This window comes from Panicum hallii, chromosome 1, assembly GCF_002211085.1.
Source record: "Panicum hallii strain FIL2 chromosome 1, PHallii_v3.1, whole genome shotgun sequence".
Taxonomy (NCBI): Eukaryota; Viridiplantae; Streptophyta; class Magnoliopsida; order Poales; family Poaceae; genus Panicum; species Panicum hallii.
The window spans coordinates 47,488,826-47,508,689 of record NC_038042.1 but is presented as its reverse complement, the minus strand read 5'-3'; the positions used below and the strand labels follow the sequence as shown (position 1 = coordinate 47,508,689).

Genomic DNA, 19,864 nt, shown 5'->3' with positions numbered 1-19,864 from the left:
TGCGTCGTTCGCAGGCCATGCTTTTGGTAGGAGAGAGATCGAACCAGGATTGCAGAGGGGAAAAAGAAGGTAATTTCTTTTCCCAGAGTGCGGCGCGGAGATCCACTTCCATACTACGCGCGTTGCTCTCGCCATGCCAAACTTTACGGTGCCGTCACGTCACGCCACGTCCGCGCGCGAAACCGAATCGGACACGGCTTTCTCCTACAGGGCAGGCAGCTCGGGTGCCAGCGGCGCTGGTGAAGCGGCGGCTTCAGTGTGATGACGTGCCGGTCGGTGCGATGCCGGCGGAGATGGGGGGGGGGGGGGGGGAGCAGCAGCTGCAGGAAGGGAATGAGGTGGTACAGGGATCTCGAGATTGGCGAGGAGATGAGGGATCGAGGGAGATGGCCAGATGGGTTATGCAATGGTGTGTTTCCAACTCTGCTAATGGAGACGAACAAAGGAGCCGAGAGGGGGTGGGGGGTTAAGATAGAACACACTCTAGCATTTCGCAAAAGAAACACAATTAGTATTTCGCCGTAGCAACCCTCGGGTATTCTGCTAGTAGATAATGATTTCCCTTCTCCCCTGATAATGCTATATGACGTCGAGGACGAGGGCGCTGGGCGCCATCCGCTTGCTCCTGCAGAGGGGGTAGACGGCGACGGGGACCTGCAGCGCGCCGCCGGCCATCCCGATCACCGCCGCCGCGACCGCGTACGAGTAGCTCCGGAGCTTGTACAAGTCGTCGTCGTACTGCGCCTGGTCTGGTTGGCGACTGGCGAGCGTGAGCTGCACGGTCGCGGCCAGGACGGCGACCATGAGCAGCCGCGCGCCGAGCCCGCCGGCGACCCCCGCGACAGCGCCATCCTGCTCGGCCTCTTTCTCAAGCACGCTCGATCGGGGAAGCTGCGGATGGCGACGCCGGGACACCACATGGTATACGTATTTGTAGCTCAAGGGACCCAATTACTCCGTAAGTTTCATGGAAGCAGCAGCGGCTGGGATGCGCGTTGATGCTTGGCTTTGCTCGTGTGCTTGTATCGATGGGGACGCCTATATCCGTTCCAACTGTCACAGAGAACAGCGCGCTCCCCTATGACGCTGCATGAGCAACTGAGCAAGTGCTCCGCCGGCGCAGCCAAAACTGCGGACACGGCAAGGAGAGCACGCGGAACTGTGTGTTTATCCTGCCGGTGAACTTCGTCGAAATCTCCTACTACCTCCATTTTTAAATATACGAGGTTTACTCGTTTAAGACCTATTTTATTTGGATGAGTACGCCGAGAACGTAGTCATTTGGATAACAACGATGTGCGATAAGCTGCCATCATTAGTGGAGCGGAGCACCCCAGTTCCAGAACACTTTTTAACGACTTACAAAAAGGAGAAATCATGCTAGGATAGAACGTCGCTGATGCTTCTCAATTGCCATGAAAGGATCCAATCCAGGAAAACGCCTCGTACCCACACTGCACGCTGAGTGGACCACACACATCTATATTGCAACTTGCTTTCACTTCCGTCATCGCTTTGCGTAAAAGGTTAACTAAAGATTTTTTAGAGTTGGCTATTTAAGTTGGTTTTTCCATTTTAGAATAGTAATATGGAACTACCCTACACACTCTTGCCACCATAGGGGAGTGAGCTACCCGTCACCACAATTAGCGCAACCCAGGCCCGAGCCTTGGAGAGGACCGCGCACGAGGCCAGCAGCAGCACGGCGTAGACGAGCGCGTGGAGCGGGTCGGCGGCGGCGCTCGACGGCGGGGTGAGGCAGTAGGCGAGGACGCCGACCGGGACGGCGGCGTGGCTGGCCTCCTTCCAGACGCCGGGCAGGCGGGCGAGCGCGCCGCCGCCAAATCGGCTGTAGTGGAGCAGCTGCGACACGAGGTACAGGGCGGTGACCGCGGCGGAGTGCAGCACGATGGGCATGGTGGACGTGTAGAGAAGCTTGATCGGGAAGGTGGCCCGCCGCCCGCGCACGTCCCTGGACTGCAGCGGCATCTGGACGCCCTCGAGGAAGACCGCGGCGAGCAGGACGAGGCAGGTGGCCAGCAGGCCCATCGCGTTAGGGAGGTGGCGGCGGAGCAGGGTGCCGGCGAGCGCGCGGGCGTTGCCGGCCCGGGCGACGCCCTGGTAGACCACGGCGCGGACGATGCCCTCGAACTCCGGTCCCCGTCCGGTGTTCACCGTCACGGGGCTGAACGCCTGCCAGAACACCTTCCCGCAGTTGTTGGTGGCGGAGAGAAGGGCGACGGCGGAGGACCCCAGCAGGCCGTAGCCCTTGTCGAAGAGGTCGTCGAGGAAGACGACGACGGCGGTGGCGGGGAGGAGCTGCAGGACGATGAGCGCGCCGTTCAGCTCGCCGACGGGCCCGTACGCCCCCAGCAGGACGTGCGCGGCGGCCTCCCCGAGCGCGATGGCCGTGGCGAGCACCTTGCGCGCGGATGTTCTGGTCGACGCGGAGCAGCCCGGAGGCGGTGGCGAGCTGCATCGCCGTCCCGGTCGTGACGACGGGCCCGACGCCGAGCTCCATGAGCGTGCCGCGGTTGGAGGCGAGGATGGAGCGTACCCAGTAGGAGGGGGTCGGGCCCCGAGACCGCGTAGCGGACGCCGTAGAGCGGCAGGTGGCTGCACACCAGGAAGACGGACACGGAGATGCCCGTGTAGAGCGCGCGCCGGCGGAATGGCACCGCCCGGTCGGCGCGCCGCACCGCCGGCATCAGCGACGCCAGCGGCCGGACCAGGTCCAGCGCGAACGAACCGCCGGCCATCGATCGATTGATTTACTGGTTGATTGCCTCCCCAAACGTTGTTGGTTTGTTGTTACCCTAGTCCTGACCTTGCCCTGCCTCTTATACGCCATTGCTTCTCCGACTTCGACAGTCCGACTTGCCGCATTCCGACTCCGGCAGGCCAACCCATTGCTTCTCGGACTCGAGCAAGAATCCTACGCGGTTAAGGGCGTCGAGGGCGGGAGGTGGCTCTGCCGATGGCTGTGCGAGCCGTAGCGCACGCCCGCTGCCGCCTCGTCCCCGTTGCGTCCTCCCTCTCCTCCCGTCGAGAAGCCACCGCAGCTCCCCCTCCGTCCTCTTCTCCCATCCCGGTGATCGAACATCCTCTACGACCACCTTATTTGGAGTTTTGCTACAAAGGGTTGATTCAAATTGAAATAATCCTTAAATTTGATGATGGTGTCATGGCAGCTCTGACTCTGAACAAGTTATATCAAGTTGACGGCTAACCAGGGTTCTCAAAAACTGAATCAAACTTACTATGTTACACGCTCACTAAGAAAATCATTGACAAAGTAAGGATAAACCTGACGGATTAAATTTCCACTATGGAGAGTGGCATTAAATTATAAAGAGATCTTTGCTTTTGCTTTGGATGCGTCACAATCCTCTCTACATTACCATTACCACAAAGAAGTCATGCCTCGATCAACCTTCCATGCCTGGATCGATCGAGCCGGGTAGTCAGACGTCGTCGAGTTCGTCGTCGCTCGCCCTGACCCGGAGCCGGACGGAGACGACGGTGGCGCACAGGGACAGGACCATGCCGATGAGGAGGAAGCCGATGGCGATGTTCGCCTTGCGGAAGTAGCGGGTGAGGTCCTGCGTCGCGTCGTCGTTCCACGGCGAGCAGGCGTGCTCGATGTAGTACAGGAGGTCGCCGGTGGCGCCGAACCCCGCGCCGACGCCGCTGGCCAGAACCGCGGTGACCACCTGCATGCATCAGCGTGCATTCGAGCTGACTATAGATATGACACGATCGAATCGAACACTATCATCAGCAGATCATTGAACAATCTATATCGATCAACGTACGATGTCCGCGTAGGTGCTGGCGTCGAGGATGAGGGTGCTGGCCGGCGTCATCCGCTTGCTCTTGCGGAGGAGGTAGACGGCGACGGGGATCTGCAGCAGGCTGCCGGCCATCCCGACGGCCGCCGCGACCACCGTGTAGCTGTACTTATTTTCCGACCATGACTCCACCATGAGTACTAGCTACTAGATCAGTACCTGGAGGAGTAACTAGTAGTAGCAACGTACGTGTAGCTGTGGAGTTCGTTGTTGTAGCCGACGCTCTTGAAGTCGTAGTGGACCTTGTTGGAGAACCTGGACTGCAAGGACATGGCCAGGACGGCGAGCATCAGCAGCCGCGCGGCCAGGCCGGCGGCGACCCACGCCCTCCTCGACAGCGCCATCCTCCTGCTCTCTCGCACACGCTTGCCAGCTGCGGACGGGGGGACTACGCGCGTGGCGTGTCTATTTGTAGTTTGGAGGGACAGAGACAGCGTTGGGGAATTTGCTCCTATCGATCAGGCCGCCAATCCGCTCCATCTGTCACCGGATGGGGTGCTCGCTCGCTCATTGCTTCGCTTCCCGCTCGGCGATCGATCGATGCTTCCAAAACTTCGGACATGGCGAGGAGGGCGGAGGCAACTTGGGGGGGGGGGGGGGCATTCGCCGCGGTTTACTAAGGTCGGATCATGTCCACAGAGAGAAAAAAAATATTTCATCAGAACAAACATTGTTTAATTTGGATTTGGATGCCTATACTCTCGGTAGTTCCCCGATTGATTGACCATGGAAGAAAACAGCGCTGTCTCATCATCTAATGTTGCATGTTTGAACTTCTGATAGCTCTAGGCCTATCCACTAGTTTCAGAGCGAGCCCTTGCCGCCATTCTGGTTGCATTCTGTAATCTGATAGTGATGTATCCTTATCGAAAGTTTTAAGATTGTCAATCCGTTTGAATATGGAAATAAAATAGGGTATTCTGGTGAGCCCTTAGTACCCCCATGTCTTTTGTAGTCATGATGACAGTGTGTGCAGTATTCTGAAATAACAAAAATATTGTTTTTCTTCTGAAGAGTGCAATGTACTTCAGACAATTGAGAATGATACGCTATCTACTGTTTGTAAAGGTATGGCAGCTCTAATAAACATTTATGCCCCACTGATCCTTACATATAAAAAACATTAAAAATGTTAAAAATACTACGATACGAAAGCGTGTTTGACAACAGATCATCCTCACGCGCTCAATCCAAAAAGGCAACGCTCTTCGTCTCTCTCGACGGGATCTATCACGCGCCTCCGCCGTCGGAAGAGCTGGAAGCAGCATGGTAAAATTAACCGTAGACGCGAAAACAAAAGGGGCCCGACGAATTGGAGCGTCGATGGCGCAAGGCGTGAAATAACTGCAGATTAGCTTAGACGCTAATGAAACCGGGCGAGGGTTTAGATAGGCCGTGTCTGCGTGCCCTTATTAGACATGCAGGACAAAAAGAAGCGGAGCATGTATCCGCCGCATGCAACGCCAGTACGCTACGCCCCAAGGTGAGGCAACAAGGCTGCCGGCCGGTGGCGGGCAGCCGCAACCGCAACTGAGGGAGCTGCTAACTGTGAAGGAACGCCGCGCGCGCTTTCCTCTTGACCACCAAGCTGGCAACATCATAGTTACCGACCAATATGTACGCGGAGGCACTGAGGACAAGCGAGAGGAGAGGCCTAATCTATAGTACAGTACAGTATTAGTGATTTTAAATGTCCTCTGCACGCTATTATTAGCATGGCTTCAGCTTCTCCTAAGACAGCTCCTGAAGCAACTTTTCTGGTGAAGTAGTTTTTTCTGATGAAGCTGAAACTGTTTTGAAAAATATTTGGCGAAACAACTTCTTTCTGTGGAAGCTGGTTGAAGCCATATTTTATGGTTCCGCCCCACCGGTGGAAAGTGAGATGAGCTTCATTGCTGGCTTCACGTTTGAAATCAGTCAAAAATATCCGTTTGGTACAGTTTAGAGTGAAGCTCTTTGTGAAACCTATGCCAAAAGGATCTGTAGAATAGCAACCCACCCTTCTCTCTTCTGATAGCTTGTCAGAATTAAATGTTCAGTCCGGCGTCTTCCGGCGTCTTGCGCATTGTAGGTCTCCTTAAAACCAAATTTTGGGATGGTCACGAGTAGAGAGGATTTGATGAGGACAAAACCTATTTGACACTGCCATATTATCTTAAGTCTCAAATTGGAGAGGTTAGTAAGTTTTTAAATCATTTTAATTTAAGCCTCTTTTAACTTTAGGCATCAACTTATAATAAAGACATATATTGACGAAATAATGGTCATACTGGTCATGGAAAATATTTCATAGTATATAGTCTTTCGAGGTACGGTGATCAAAGGAAGTACTAGTAGCTAGGCCAAATCATGCTAGTACGGGGAGGCCGTGAAACGGCGGCAAAAAACAAAAAAATTAACCAACGGGTGGTTGAAACTAGATGCGGGACTTGGGCCGTGCCGTGCCGGTCTGGCCTGTTCCTCTCGTGTCTCGTACCGTATCGGGTGCAGGGACACATCGCGCTGTGCCGTATTGGCACGACAAATCTTTTACTAGGTCCAAGCACCGTCTACGGCACACCGGCTCGTCTTCGTACCGTGCTGGCCCAAGCACAACTCTCCGGGCTCTAGATACTTATAGTTATTATAGTCAACTTGCATACTCGTCGTTACGGAAGAGATGACCCACCATACATATATGTTGCTATTTTACCAACGATTAAAAAAACGATTCTAACTAATATGAAAAAATGAGAAGAGATAAAATTGAGGAAAATATAATTTATTAATTTTATTTTGCATTAGTTTATTTCCTCATTGAAAATCTTACACCTCGTAATAGAGCTCCACATTAAAGGTACGAGTACAATGCACTATTGTAAAGATAACCTGTACTCCTTCATGATGGCTGTTAATTAGGAAGCAGTATTAACTATCACTGTAGAACAGCAGGCTGCGGCCATGCACGACCTAAAATTTTACATGCCGTGACATGCTTTAAATCGTGCTAAAAGATCCGTAGCCTGTCCAATAATGGCACGGACCAAATCCCACCTCTTGTCGAAACGACATCGGCATATGGCAAAAACCAACCAACAAAATTAAGCTGACAGTCCTGCCGTGATCTACGAATGCATCGGGGCATTCAATCACGCTTAACCACAGCAAAAGGGAAGATAAAAAAAGCGTGGTCGGCAGGATTCGAACCTGCGCGGGCAAAGCCCACATGATTTCTAGTCATGCCCGATAACCACTCCGGCACGACCACCCTGATGGAGCTTTTGCCAATTTCGTCGTCAAATTAGTGTTCACAGTGATGTAGGAGAACGGCGCCCGATAACCATCTAGTTTCTTCCTTGCTTGCAGGCCCGAATCATCGCATCCATAGGCTGGCTGGCCGGCCGAACTCAAAAACAAGGCCACGGCCGAGATTGCAGTCGGAGCCCAAACTACCTCTTCTTGCCGGCCCACCACGCGCGTCCACCGAGGCGGCCGGGTCGGTTCGCCACCCTCCGCCGCGGCCGACCACCAAATCCATCCCGGCCTCGCCGCCTCCCCCACCGCCCACCCGCTTCCCCGTCCGCCGCGGTCCGTCCTTCAGCACCGAGAGGCGAGCGACGCCCCTCGTCCTCCTTGCGGCGGGTACGCTTCTGCTCCTCTCCTCGATATATTTTTTTTTCGCTCGACCGTTGCTTCGGCCTGCAATGACCGTGCGATGCTTCCCCAACCTGCTCGGTCGCGTGGGGTGCAATGCGGGTTGGGACTTGGGAGTGGCCGAGGGGGGAGGTGCTACGGCGTCCTTGCTTGCTTTTGTTTAGTGGTTCTGGTAGCCTAGGTCGCGCGATTGGCTTCCGCCAGCCGCCCCAACGGTGCGGCTCTGCTACGGCTACCTCGTGTGTGCTACTCCAGGGATCGAAGTAGAAGATTAGCGGAAAATCTCGCTAGGGCGATGTGTATCCATGTCTTCATTAGTCACACAAACAACTTTAAGTTTAAGTGCGGGGCTGCCTCGAGAATAGCCAACTAGCTCTTAGGCTATGAACGTTTCAGTTACAAATCTAAGGGGATATATTTTTCTAGTGTAGTACTCACGACGATGTGTATCCTTCACCCCAGTTTGTCCAATTTCGTTTTCCGCGTTCAGTGTAGTGACTTGCTGTTTATGGAATTATGGATCATGGGATCAACACCATCCACTTGGTGACTATGTTATGGTGATTACACATGATAAAATATCTGTGTAAGACACATCAGGGATGTAATTCTACATATTTGTATGTTTCTGTTTGTAATAAAGATAGAGTCATGCATCGGAACCCTGTGTCTGTGCGGAAAGAAAACTATATGACTCACTGTCACGCTATATTACAGTGATAATGATAACTCCTGCTGTCATTGTGACTCATTGGACAAAGTATCCCAGTGATGTTCGTATCGTGCACATACTCTTGCTTAATATAAAAGCAGGTTTTACTGCAGCTAACAAATTCGATCTCGCACGGCAAACGGATACAATTTCTATTATTTTCCATCTAGTGATCTGAATAGTTGAAAATGTGCACACCACTGAAAAATTAGATAAAAATAAATCTATGAAATTGAAGAACTGCCATTAGAACTGTGCTTTCCAACAACATCATAAGATCTACTTTTCGAGTTCTTGAACTATGTCATGACTCCGTTGCACTGTTGCGCTTTTTTCTGCTGAATATCTATTACTTCTAGGGGGCCAATTTGGCTTAAAAATTTTACAGTGACTCCTTTTATCCAAAGCCCCCCTAGGTTGAAAGTGCAATGGAGTACGGAATACGGATAATCAGGATTTACTCAAACAAAAATTCTCCCATAAGCTCTAGATCTATTCCAGTCAGTTAACTCACATGTTTAGTTGCTGAAGGCAATATTAACATAGATTAATTAATAGTTTCCTTCTGAAAGAATATGCCCTTGAATTAAACTAACCTAGAAGTTAACCTTTATAAGTAATAGTTGAAGAGTGGTTCAAGAAACAAAGGAGGCAAATGATCATGAAAGAATTTGAATGAGCTCACGAAGTACCTCATTAGCAGGATATAAATATTGTTCTTTTAAGTATATTTGAAATATTATTATTTTTTTACAGTTGCTTCTGGTGTCAGCTCATAAAATAATTCAAGAGAATTAGCTAACCACAGGTAAACAGTTTTAGGAACATGTTTCAATAAGTCAGGACTGAGCTTTGACTTCTCAGAGCTTAAAATTGAATTCGTTTGGCATCTAGGTAGTTTCATTTTAGAACGTATTTGTCTTTCTTGAGTCTTTGTTTGTTGGATTTGATTAAAATCAGCAACATCATCTTATCAGCCAAAAATAAAAAATTATAGGGTCTCCTGAAGATCAAGAGCAGAAGAGCTTACTCACTCTTCTAGAATTTCAATATTTGGAAGTGGTTAGCTGTAGATCATGGACAGAAACTGTAAAGTTTCCTGAACAAACCTGCCTCTATGTGCTTGATTTCTAAGGAGTCAGTTGGCAAGTAAATAAATGATCACTGGCAAGTCATGGAGCAATTTACTATTCAAGCAACAATGTTACATGTTCAGTTGTTATCTATTGCACATCGATTTTGTTAGTTGTGATGGAATGGAATAGCATTCTGATCTAAGTCATTGTGGTTTGCTTTTAGAATTATTATACACAGATAATAATTGATGGGAGAACGCCACTTCAATTCCTGTAACAAACACGCAAGTTACGCTAGCAGCTCATGTCATGTGCTTCTTAATTTCAAAACAATAATTGTGCGAATGAACAATAGATCTGTACGGATTGTTTCAATTGTCATATCTTATAAGGCATCCAGCGCCGTGACAAAAATGCAATGCATATTCACTTCCCATTCATTGACATTATACATTTAATATGTGTAGCTTTACAGGTTTTCGTTATTAAAAATGGTGATTATATAGCTCAAAATGTAAGTAATACTACTATAATCATTTGTTGTTGTCAGCTAACAGATCCTTTCTTATGCCTTCAAAATATGATTGAAGTTTTCAATAGCAAAATGCACAATACCTAGCTATTGAAATTTGCAATGTCAAGGTTTTACGCAACATAAAGAGTGGTGCTAGAATTTCTTGATTTTGTTTATTTTGCATAGCAAAGTTCGGAGTACTTTTATTTACTTTTCTTTGATTCAGTTCGATCTGTATGGCATTAGCTATTTATATTCTGGAACACTATACATTATACTGATATTATTATGAAAAGTATGTTTATACTGTTTCTGCAATTTAGCATCGCAACTTATATCAAGGTAATTTATGAGTCTGTAGTAATGACCTTCAGATACAGTAGTTGTTTCTTCTCATTGCATACGTGGTCCCCCTTCAATAGAGAATCGTTGATATTATTACTTAATACTTAATCAGTGATGGCTGCCACCAGTCCTTTGTTGACTTGGATTGATTTTGAGGAAGATAGGGGCAATGCAAGTAAGCTTCCAGTAGGCCTGAGGTATGTGGTACCTGAAACCATCTTTTTTCCATTGATTGATTGAATGTCCTTGTGCAAAAGCATCCTATGCATACCAACTTGCACTTACTAAATAACAGAATATACCTTTTGCAGTTGCATGTCTGAACAAACCTAACAGAACCAAAGAAAGCTTATGAAATGGCAAAAAAAGAATTTGATTTATGTGCATATCTTCCGAGTTTTTGGAAGTAGCACAGCACTTTATTTGACAGCTATGTCTTAGCAAGGTAAAATCTTGAGTGCAGCAAAACACTTCTTTTCCTAGAGCAAGCCACAAAACACTTTTGAAATAAGGGAATGAGCTATGATTTATTTCATTAATAGAGAGAAGGGAATAAAAGTACCAACCAAAAAGGGGGAAACACAGCAAAGAGGCCAGAAACTTTGCTTTGATATTTTTGTTTGAACAACACAATATTGGATATTATACTCAGTGGTTGATGTTAACAGACTGAGTCCTCAAAAGGAAATTTGAGTTTCTGTCAGTTGAAGGATATGCATCCTTGAGTTTTGTGAGAAAGGTAGGTGCCACTATTGCGCTTACAATATTTTTTCTCAAATATGCAGTAGAGTTGCATATCATATCATTAAAGAAGAAATACACTTACAATTTTGGCCACATTCTTTTCTAAGACTAGTTACATACGCATCCCTACCCGCTTACACTTAGATGGCTTACCACTAACAATTCAGGCATTCCTTTGTCCTTCGGTTCACATAAGACTTTCTGTGAAATTTATCTCCCTCGTCTGGTTTACTGTGGCTGACAAGATCAAGATAATGGAAATCTATTAGGTCAGAGGTTGATATGTGATCACATAAGTTGCTGTATGTTTTTCTCCTTTGCTAATGTTGAATGGAAGAAATATCTAGAAAATACAATTTCTGCCTCTTTACCCCAGCATGAAAGGCAGGTGCGAATATGACATATGGCTGAATCAAGTCCAACAATCATGGCTCTTTACGATGTTCAAAGTACATTTTTTTGTGGAATCTTTGTGCTGCATCACAGTGCCTGATTGTGACACAGAGAATAAGCTTCCCTACTAGCAACTAGCATTGTTCTGTCATGGATAGTCAGGCATCATCTTTCTTTGCAGAGTTACACTGTATTCGCATGTTGCATGGTTTTTACGTGTTCCCATCATCCCCTTGCCTTTCAGCGTTGTGGGTATTGAGGAATGGGCTTTCCTCAAAATGGTATGACATGTATTGGTAAAGAATACATGTTGAAAACCTCGAGCTAGTTTCTAGCATGTTCATCAAGTCTTCAACTTCTCGAGACCTAGCCTTCAGAATGTGACCCTTAAAAAAATGGGAAAAAGATAGCTATTGCTTGAATACAAAAACGAGAGAACGTAACTTAGTAAACAAGTTTCTTGTAATAATTGGTTGAACAAAAAGTAAACGCTAAGAAACGTATAAGCACTCACAGTATCCCTTTTCTGCATAATTTATCGATTTTATTATATGAATGCTGAAGGTTTCTTGCACACAATGATGTGTTATGAGAACATGCAGTACAATTGTTTGTAGTCATTTTTTTTGTTGCTCTGCTTACATTAAATTATTTCTTCTTAAAACTAAATTCAATGCAAGCTTTTCCTAAATAATGGTACAGACCAATAGAACTTCAATACTTTATTGGTTGCTATGTTTACTCATAAATGTCAACAAATCCATCAAAAGGAGTGCTTATCTTTTTTAAAAATAAAGGTGATATTCCAGGGATGTTGTTGAATATGTTGATACTTCCTTCCACCAACACTTAAAGGAGCTTTTGATTATGAAGCCATAGGTCATAGATTTTGTTTCAAAAAAAAAAAACTCAGAATAAGGTAAACTGCTTAAGAATTTTGAAGTTTTATTATTTCTTTTATGGTGAATTATATTGATGTTTTCGGGGAGAAGAATTAAAGAATTTTTTTCTTGTCATCCTTTCTTATGAGTTTATGTTGAGTTTAACTGCACCCCTCAAAAACCATCTTGTTTATTTTACCTGTTATCTTGGTCAGAATCAGACAGTGGACCTTAATCCACCAACTTTTTTGTCCTAATAATTTCAGACCTGTAGGTTGTCAATAGACAATTGGTCCTTTTAATTTATAAGCTAGACCTTGCCAATCAACCATTTGTTGTATTATATACGTAAAGTATATGGTCAAACAATATTGTACATATACTACTGGTTCTAATTGTCAAACAAAGCTTTTGCTGAAATTTTACTGAAAGCAATGTATATGTTTATTTGGGCATGCAACCTGCCAGAGGAAGTCTTGCTCAATGTTTCCTTTTGCTGGTACAACAGGGACAGTCCTTAACTCTAACATCCAAATAGGAACTTGAATTTGTCATGATTGGATCACATCTGAGCATATTTACCGAATAATTGATGTAGTAATAATCAAAAACTGCTGCAATATACATTATCTGAATTGCAGGATTTTTGGTTGAACCAAGTCACTACTGATAAATTCAGTTTTACAGTAATCCTGGTGCATTCATGCATGTTTTTAATATCAGTGAGGTTTATCACTTATATGGAGTGAACAAATGACTGCTAGCTTAGTGTCATTCACCGGGGATCTAATTTCCATGTTTGAAGGTGTGCTTAATTTCCATGTTTGAAGGTGTGCTTCCTAATCCAGTTATCATATAGCAATTAGCCTGCACATGTTCCATATCAATTTTATTGGATCCCTCCAGAGTGTCCCAGTCATCTAACCAGAACCCTTTAGAATTAATTATGAAATGTGGAACTAACAAAAATTATACTCCATCTGTTTCGCAATGTTTGTCCGGTCCGTATACCTAGGTGGCATATTATTTGATTAAGATTGAATTGAATTTTGTCAAACTTGTAAGTTGTAAGTTGTAACATTTGATAGATTTGTAAGTTGTAAGTTGTAACATTTGATAGATTAATAGTCCATCTATCCGACAAGATCAAGAACGGACCGATTTCATAAAATACTTAGCTTTTGAGCCCCCTAAAGTCCTAGGCATGCATTGTGATACGGAGACAGTACTTGGTACACAGCGCAAGAGCTTCTTGTCCATACACTAGGCTCCAGTTTCAAATCACGCCTCATGGGCAACTTTATTTTAAATTATCTAGAGTCCATCAGTTCTGCTTACAGATTATTGCAGTTCAGATTTTGGTGTTCAGGCATTAGGATATCTACCACGTTCATCTCAATCTCATTGCTATCATGTGATTAATTCAATAGACATTTCTCCCTTGCTTTTCTATTATAAGTTATTCCGCTATTTTTATTCTAATATATTGTTATGTGGCAGTCTTTCTCATAGTTAAGGACGAGATAACATTTTAAGCAGTATTTTCAAAGTGCATCTTCAGAATAATAACACTCTGCATCGTTGTCTGTACAATTTAGATTGAAAGCCTAGACGACAGAAGCATATTTGACTTTCAACCATGCCTTTTCTTTCCAAGGAAAAGTTGCCAAAGAATTGTTTTCTTTTTTTGGTCTGATTTCCTTTTCTGTTATTAGTTGATATGGTTCTTTGCAGCTAACTAGAAATGTTAAGCATGTTTTAGATAAATTAGATACTGATGTCCCTATCCCTAAGGAAAAGAACACACAGATTTTCTGTTAGCCTAATAATGCAGTAAAACTGGTCAAAAGAAATCACCTATATCTGTAAGAGATGCAAATAGTAATAAGAAAACTTGAGAGCTCCTATAATGTTGGTGCATTTACAGTAGCGCCCATTATTATGAGCCTTATGGAGTATCTTTTACATACTCAATTAGGTTGCGTCCAGTGAGAATTTGTTTGGAGTAACTCGCACATAGAAAGTACACTTGGGAGATCCTCTTTAGCCTTGCACGTTCTTCCTAATAAGAACCTTAATGGTACATAAAACTTTAGTCCCAACAATGATTAGCCTGACTTCTCCATATGAAGCATTTTAGTAATCCAATCTATTATCTTATTCTTAACATACTTGGTACTATTAATTTTGTGTTTCCGTCAACCCTATGATTAGCTTAACAGCACTATAAATACGGTGCTTGCTAGTTGCTTCCTAGCTCATCTATTCATGTCCTTCCTACTCGTGCCATGGAGCTTGAGCTTAGTCTAGGGGACTCTCCAGCTCCGGCAAAGGGCACTTCCACACCTGTGCTGACACCTACATGCGCAGGCAAAGAAGACCATGATGAGCTTGTGCTGGAGCTAGGCGTAGGAAGTGCCAAACGAACTGAACAAGACAGTCAGAAGACACCCACGCAACGAGAAGAAGATGCGCAGGATCAGGAAGAAGATGGTGAAGCATGTTTTCACAGCGAATCACCTGTCGAGCTTAGCCTTGGCTGCCCGCTGCTGCCTGCCTCAGCAGAAACAGGTATACAGCAGATTATATTATATGTGCAAAGTAGATGTTAGTTTGATTGGTTCTACCTTCCAAGTAGGTAGGCACCTGTATAAAATAGGTTGTGGTCAAGCACATAAGAGCTCCAGAGCCTGTAAGTTCTTTGGATGTTGATGAGTCCTTTTCTGTATAGGGAGTGCGAATTCAGAGGAGTGCAGACGAGGATTTGAGGTGAACACCGTTCTTGTGGATGGAGACACAGTACAAGGAAGATCATTGTCGACTTCGTCCTTGCATATGGAGGTTCCTGTTCGGCAGGCAGCTGATCAGGAAGCTGCAGAGGATGAGGAGAACAGTGGGGTCGGCGGGGGAGCCAGGAAGAAGCTAAGGCTGTCCCAGGAACAGTCTGCGTTCCTGGAGGATAGCTTCAAGGAGCACAGCACACTGACCCCAGTATGTGTCCTATCCTGTTGTGCTTACTGTATTTGCTGTATCTGTGGAACAGAACTTGCATGTCTATCCCAAATAAGGACATGGTGCCTCAACAGTTTTGGAGATATCCTTGACATGTTAAGATTTCTAAAAGTGTACCATGTGTGTGTTCCTGTTTCTCTAAAAAGTCGTAGGCGATGATGCCTAATCCAAAGCTATAAACTAAAAATGTTTTGTGGTGATGCAACATAATCAGAAAGCGATTGTAAACTATAACCCAATGATTTTTTGGATTTTATTTTTATTCTTTTTTGTATAATAGAAAGATTAATAGTTGTATATGTTACAGCTGCAGATTATTTTGTATGAATGTCTTATGGTCAGCGAGAAACCATAATCTCTTTCCTTTTTATTTTTCTTTCTCCCCCCCCCCTTTTTTTTTTTGCAAAGCTCAACTTACAGAGTAGAGATATGACCCTTGGAAAACTCAGTTCATGTATTGTCCTTGATGGGAAGTTCTGTAAGAGTTAAGGGCATGCAGTCCTGGTGCATGAGCATATATGCATGCAGGCAGAGAGTTATGTGTGAAACTGTTCGAGCGGGTTTGTTTATTGAGAAAAAAAAGTTTCTTATTCAAACAAACCGTATGGAGGGTTTAATTTAAAATTAGTATTGGAAATCAACTGGTGAAAAGGTTCAAGGTTGATAGCTATTATAGACATCATTTTTTTTGTTCTTTCACGATAAGCCTGGGATGGGTAATGGGTTGCCTGGTTTTTGCTGATTTGACGGAGAGTGTTGATCAAATATTTATTTACTATTGTTTGGCACAGAAGCACAAGAGTGATCTAGCAAAGAGGCTGAATCTTCGGCCACGCCAAGTGGAGGTCTGGTTTCAGAACAGAAGAGCTAGGTAATATAATGGCACCTTTTTCGATGGCCACCACTTCAATATTCATGCTTGAAGTTAAGCTAGTGCGTGACGGTTCCAAATGCCCTAGGCTCTCATCTTTTTTTCTTTGTTACATCGCAGGACAAAGCTAAAGCAAACCGAGGTGGACTGCGAGTATCTGAAGCGTCGCTGCGAGACGCTAGCCCAGGAGAACCGGAGGCTCCATAGGGAGGTGGCGGAGCTGCGTGCCCTGCGGACCGCCCCGTACCCGTTCAACGGCCATCTACCTGCTGCAGGGTTGAGCACTGCCCGCGTGTGCCCCTCATGCGACGACGACAAGGTCACAGCTCGCAACCCCGCCATCACCGCATCATCACCGGCGGTGGCACCGCCGTCGCCGGTGTCCACCTTGTTCGCCAGGCCTCACTTCCGAGCCTTCACCGTCCACCCCGTGCTCCGCCGCCAGCCGTCGGCGGCCACGTGGGGTGCAGGCTGAAGGCTCTATCATGTGCATAATTGTAGATTGTATACTGTAAACATGGAGCTACTTTTGTTCAACCAAAGATCAAAATTACCATTAGGGTCGATGCATACAGCTAGCATTACACTATTGTCCATAGAAAGAAAGGTAAGCTTTGTATAATGTGTGTGGTTGAAAAGTAGACCCGACAAATTGATGTTTGATGATGCAAAGGATATCGTGCGTGTCCCATCTCGACCAGCGGATTTGGATCTTCCGCGGTTGCGTGATTGACTCTGCGGACGGATCCTGTCGTTGTACAATATGATATGGCTTGTGGAAGGAAAAAGAAAATCATCCCGGGATGTAAAGCAGGCTTTGCCATTTGTGTTTGCCAGTGGCGTGTGCTGCCACCTTCTTCTTTTTTTGAATCAAACCTCGATCACGAGGTGTGAGGCTGTGGCACTGACCATTGCATGAGCATTCTTGCTGACCCGGCTCTTGGTGCCAATCCGAATCATTGAGCTGGGGTGGAGGTGTTACTACGTGTGGTACACTGAAGCATCTCTTTGTTGTCTTGCGTGATTATTGTACACCCGGGCGAAAGCTGCTGTCAAGCGTTAATTACACGAGTTGTTGAACTAATAATCAAGAGTGTCATCATGCATGCCACCAGTGTCTCGAAAGATCTCGTTTATTTTGCCACGATTGAGTCGGCGAAGAAACGAACGGATGGAAGGAAGGATCGCCGTTCCAATGACGAGACAAAATATGAGAAACACGCCACGTTTGTAACGTGAAGTTTTCTCGTGACATTGGTGTAGAAGAAGAAACTGTCTCCGTTTTGGAAGCTGAAAATGGTACCTATTAACCAATAGTATTATACACATCGATGAGCTATTGACATTATGCTAGCTTTATTGAACTTTTCGTAGGAGTTCACTTAACAAACTAATTAAAAGCAGGCCTGGTTGCTGGGTCCAAACTAAAGGGACAGGCTAGGTTAATGCCAGCGTGCCGGACAAGGAGGGGTTTGACAGCGGGCGGGCGGCCGGTCTACACGTGCTGCGCTGACAGGGTGACCCGCCGGAGTAGCATTACATTCGCCGTCACCGCTTGATTGGCCTGCACACGTGTGGACGGGGACGGCGACACGTGCGCACCCTCGCGGCCGCGGGTGACCGTCCGTCGAGGTGTGCATGCGAGCCCAGCCAATCACGAATCCATGACTAATTTGGCGTGGTCTGGTTGATTGATCGCGACGACCGTCCGGCCGGGCTACTGCGTGTTCCACCAGCAGGAACGACGAGCTGATGCATGGGATTGGCGGATGCATTATTGGGTTGACGTGCGACGCGTCGATCGTCTTTGTTGCATTGGGCCCAATCATGCATCGTTCTCGTGACAGGCCATCGATCGTTCGCTCGCGCTCCTCACTGTTTGTGTCTCTGGGCGTGGGCCCTGACTTATTGCATGTGTGTGTGTGTAGGTGTGTACGCTAGCAATCTAAGTACACATCAATCGAATCAAATGAAAAGAAAACGAGAAAAAACTGCGTACTGGTGCAGAGGTTGGGTTGGAATGCTGGATGGCTTGGCAACATTTTTGCGGGTGCATATATCTGATGAAAATGCATGTATATGCATGCACCGAACAGTGGGAATGGTATACAATCTAGCTACAAGTTTTAAAAAGCATTTTGAAACTTCGCATACTTGTAGAGAGATGATGCTTTAGGTTACGTCACACTATATTTGATCTGGTTAATTTGAAAGATACGAAATGACAAACTTTAGGCACGGTGGGGGAAAAAACAAACTGCGAAATATGGAGGTACAAATTAATGGAGCACCTATTATAGAATTAGGAAAAAAAAATAATGGAATGGATACAAGGAAATTAAAAAATTACGAGAAAGGACGTCGAAGGAATCATGATGCCACAAGCAAGGGACCAGGAAATGTCGACTGGTGATACTGATCATAGATGGCCCAAATGGTCGACGCAACAGGATCATGCCTGATAATTAACCACAACTTGTAAAACAATCGCTCTTTGATATCTCCAACTTGTCAAGGCCTTTCATGTATTATAGTAGAGTTGGACAACAATTCAAGCTAGCTCCGACGCAGCAAAAGCCACTCATCGATCAGATCGTGATGGAAAAAAAAAGTGCACACATGCGGCATGCGTGTGGTTGATCTCATGTATCGACCAATCTCCTCCCAACAGTGCCATCAGCATAGCACGACTAACTAAAATGACGTAATACGTTACTAACTAAATAAATAACATAATGTACCGTAGTAAGACCCTAGCTAGAAGCAGCTTTTGCGTGCCTCCAAAGAAGATATGTGCAGTGGGGACAGCAACTAATGAACCGTAGTAAATCATGAGTGGAATGAGTTCCTCCATCATGCACTCATCATCAATTCGTCATGGTTCTTCTCGTGAAAAATGTACACACATCAACATGGACCAACCAGCCCGTGTGAGCCTGGTCTCGTGCGGCCCTGAAAGCAGTCCAGGCCTGCTCAAGCTCATGGCGTACCTCGAGCAAGTCGATCCACCAGGCCCAAAAGGCCTAGAGGCTGCCGCTCCATCGTCCTTCCAAAAAGGGCCCGAGACGGAGAGCTTACAAGAGCCCACGTACCACCGTCACCCCGGGAAATCTATCCAATCTTCGGCTTCAGTTGTTCGAGGTCCATGCGGACCAGAATAACAGTGGGGATGAAAGCTGGACGTTGGTGGAAGAGCAGCTGCTTCTTGCTCCGCGGTGGTGGACAGGTGTCCATGCATGGTTGCCTACGGCGGAGGTCCCATCGGATGGATTTTGTTTGAAACTTCGGTTTCGATTCTTTTAAAACCGTAAATGTGTTTTAGATTCAATATGAATGTATTTTTAGAATTTATGTAATAAAACAAGGTCCAATATAAATATATTTTAATTTTAAGGTTTCCGGGTGACGGCTAGCCACAACAACGGTAGCGAATCCTAGTTGGGGTCCCAAAATGACACCATATTGCGTAATCATAGGCAATGAAGGATCACAATTCACAAATAGGGAGAGAAGGGTGTCTTAGTAAGCAGGAGTAGTGGGGTTGCGACTATGGATTTAATTACAAGGCTAGTCGATGGTAACTGGAGGGTGGGCGCTTAAGGTGATGGTTGTAGGCATCAAAATATAATTTTACTACCAAAATGGTCCTCGATTAGGTCATGTTGCTCCATCCTTATCCATTATAAATTTCATAGCAGGATACACTACTATACACACGGATCCATCACTGCCGGTTTCGAGATCTATTGGATCAGAATCGTCATCGGATCTAAAACTGACGGTGATGGTCTTATCACAAAATAAAAAAACAGAGCAATGTCCAGCTGGCCGC

The 19,864-nt window shown here is 45.9% G+C and overlaps 2 protein-coding genes and 1 non-coding gene across 3 annotated transcripts; 1 reads left to right on the top strand and 2 right to left on the bottom strand.

Annotated features, from left to right (window-relative positions):
- Nucleotides 1-579: 579 nt before the first annotated feature.
- On the bottom strand, nucleotides 580-2,759 carry LOC112897702 (protein transport protein Sec61 subunit alpha-like). The gene is made up of 3 exons (XM_025966071.1): nucleotides 2,586-2,759; nucleotides 1,657-2,421; nucleotides 580-891 (listed from the first exon to the last, which is right to left on the bottom strand). Exons 1-3 carry the CDS (start codon nucleotides 2,757-2,759, stop codon nucleotides 580-582), a joined length of 1,251 nt encoding a protein of 416 aa, XP_025821856.1.
- A 4,257-nt stretch (nucleotides 2,760-7,016) lies between these two features.
- On the bottom strand, nucleotides 7,017-7,098 carry TRNAS-AGA. Its single transcript has one exon. It is a non-coding gene; the product is annotated as a tRNA-Ser (tRNA).
- A 7,143-nt stretch (nucleotides 7,099-14,241) lies between these two features.
- LOC112879790 (homeobox-leucine zipper protein HOX7-like) lies at nucleotides 14,242-16,836 on the top strand. The gene is made up of 4 exons (XM_025944198.1): nucleotides 14,242-14,720; nucleotides 14,881-15,140; nucleotides 15,953-16,032; nucleotides 16,153-16,836. The coding sequence occupies exons 1-4, from the start codon at nucleotides 14,438-14,440 to the stop codon at nucleotides 16,505-16,507; spliced, it is 978 nt and encodes a 325-aa protein (XP_025799983.1). The 5' UTR covers nucleotides 14,242-14,437; the 3' UTR covers nucleotides 16,508-16,836.
- Nucleotides 16,837-19,864: the final 3,028 nt, after the last annotated feature.

Excerpts from the sequence above, each read along its gene's own strand:
- LOC112897702 (XM_025966071.1), bottom strand. The coding sequence starts at position 2,759 with ATGGCCGGCGGTTCGTTCGCGCTGGACCTGGTCCGGCCGCTGGCGTCG. Across the intron at positions 2,422-2,585 it reads TCTACGGCGTCCGCTACGCG|GTGCTCGCCACGGCCATCGC; the intron begins GTCTCGGGGCCC and ends TCCGCGCGCAAG. Across the intron at positions 892-1,656 it reads TCTCCAAGGCTCGGGCCTGG|CTTCCCCGATCGAGCGTGCT; the intron begins GTTGCGCTAATT and ends CGCCATCCGCAG.
- LOC112879790 (XM_025944198.1), top strand. The coding sequence starts at position 14,438 with ATGGAGCTTGAGCTTAGTCTAGGGGACTCTCCAGCTCCGGCAAAGGGC. Across the intron at positions 15,141-15,952 it reads AGCACAGCACACTGACCCCA|AAGCACAAGAGTGATCTAGC; the intron begins GTATGTGTCCTA and ends TGTTTGGCACAG. Across the intron at positions 16,033-16,152 it reads TTTCAGAACAGAAGAGCTAG|GACAAAGCTAAAGCAAACCG; the intron begins GTAATATAATGG and ends GTTACATCGCAG.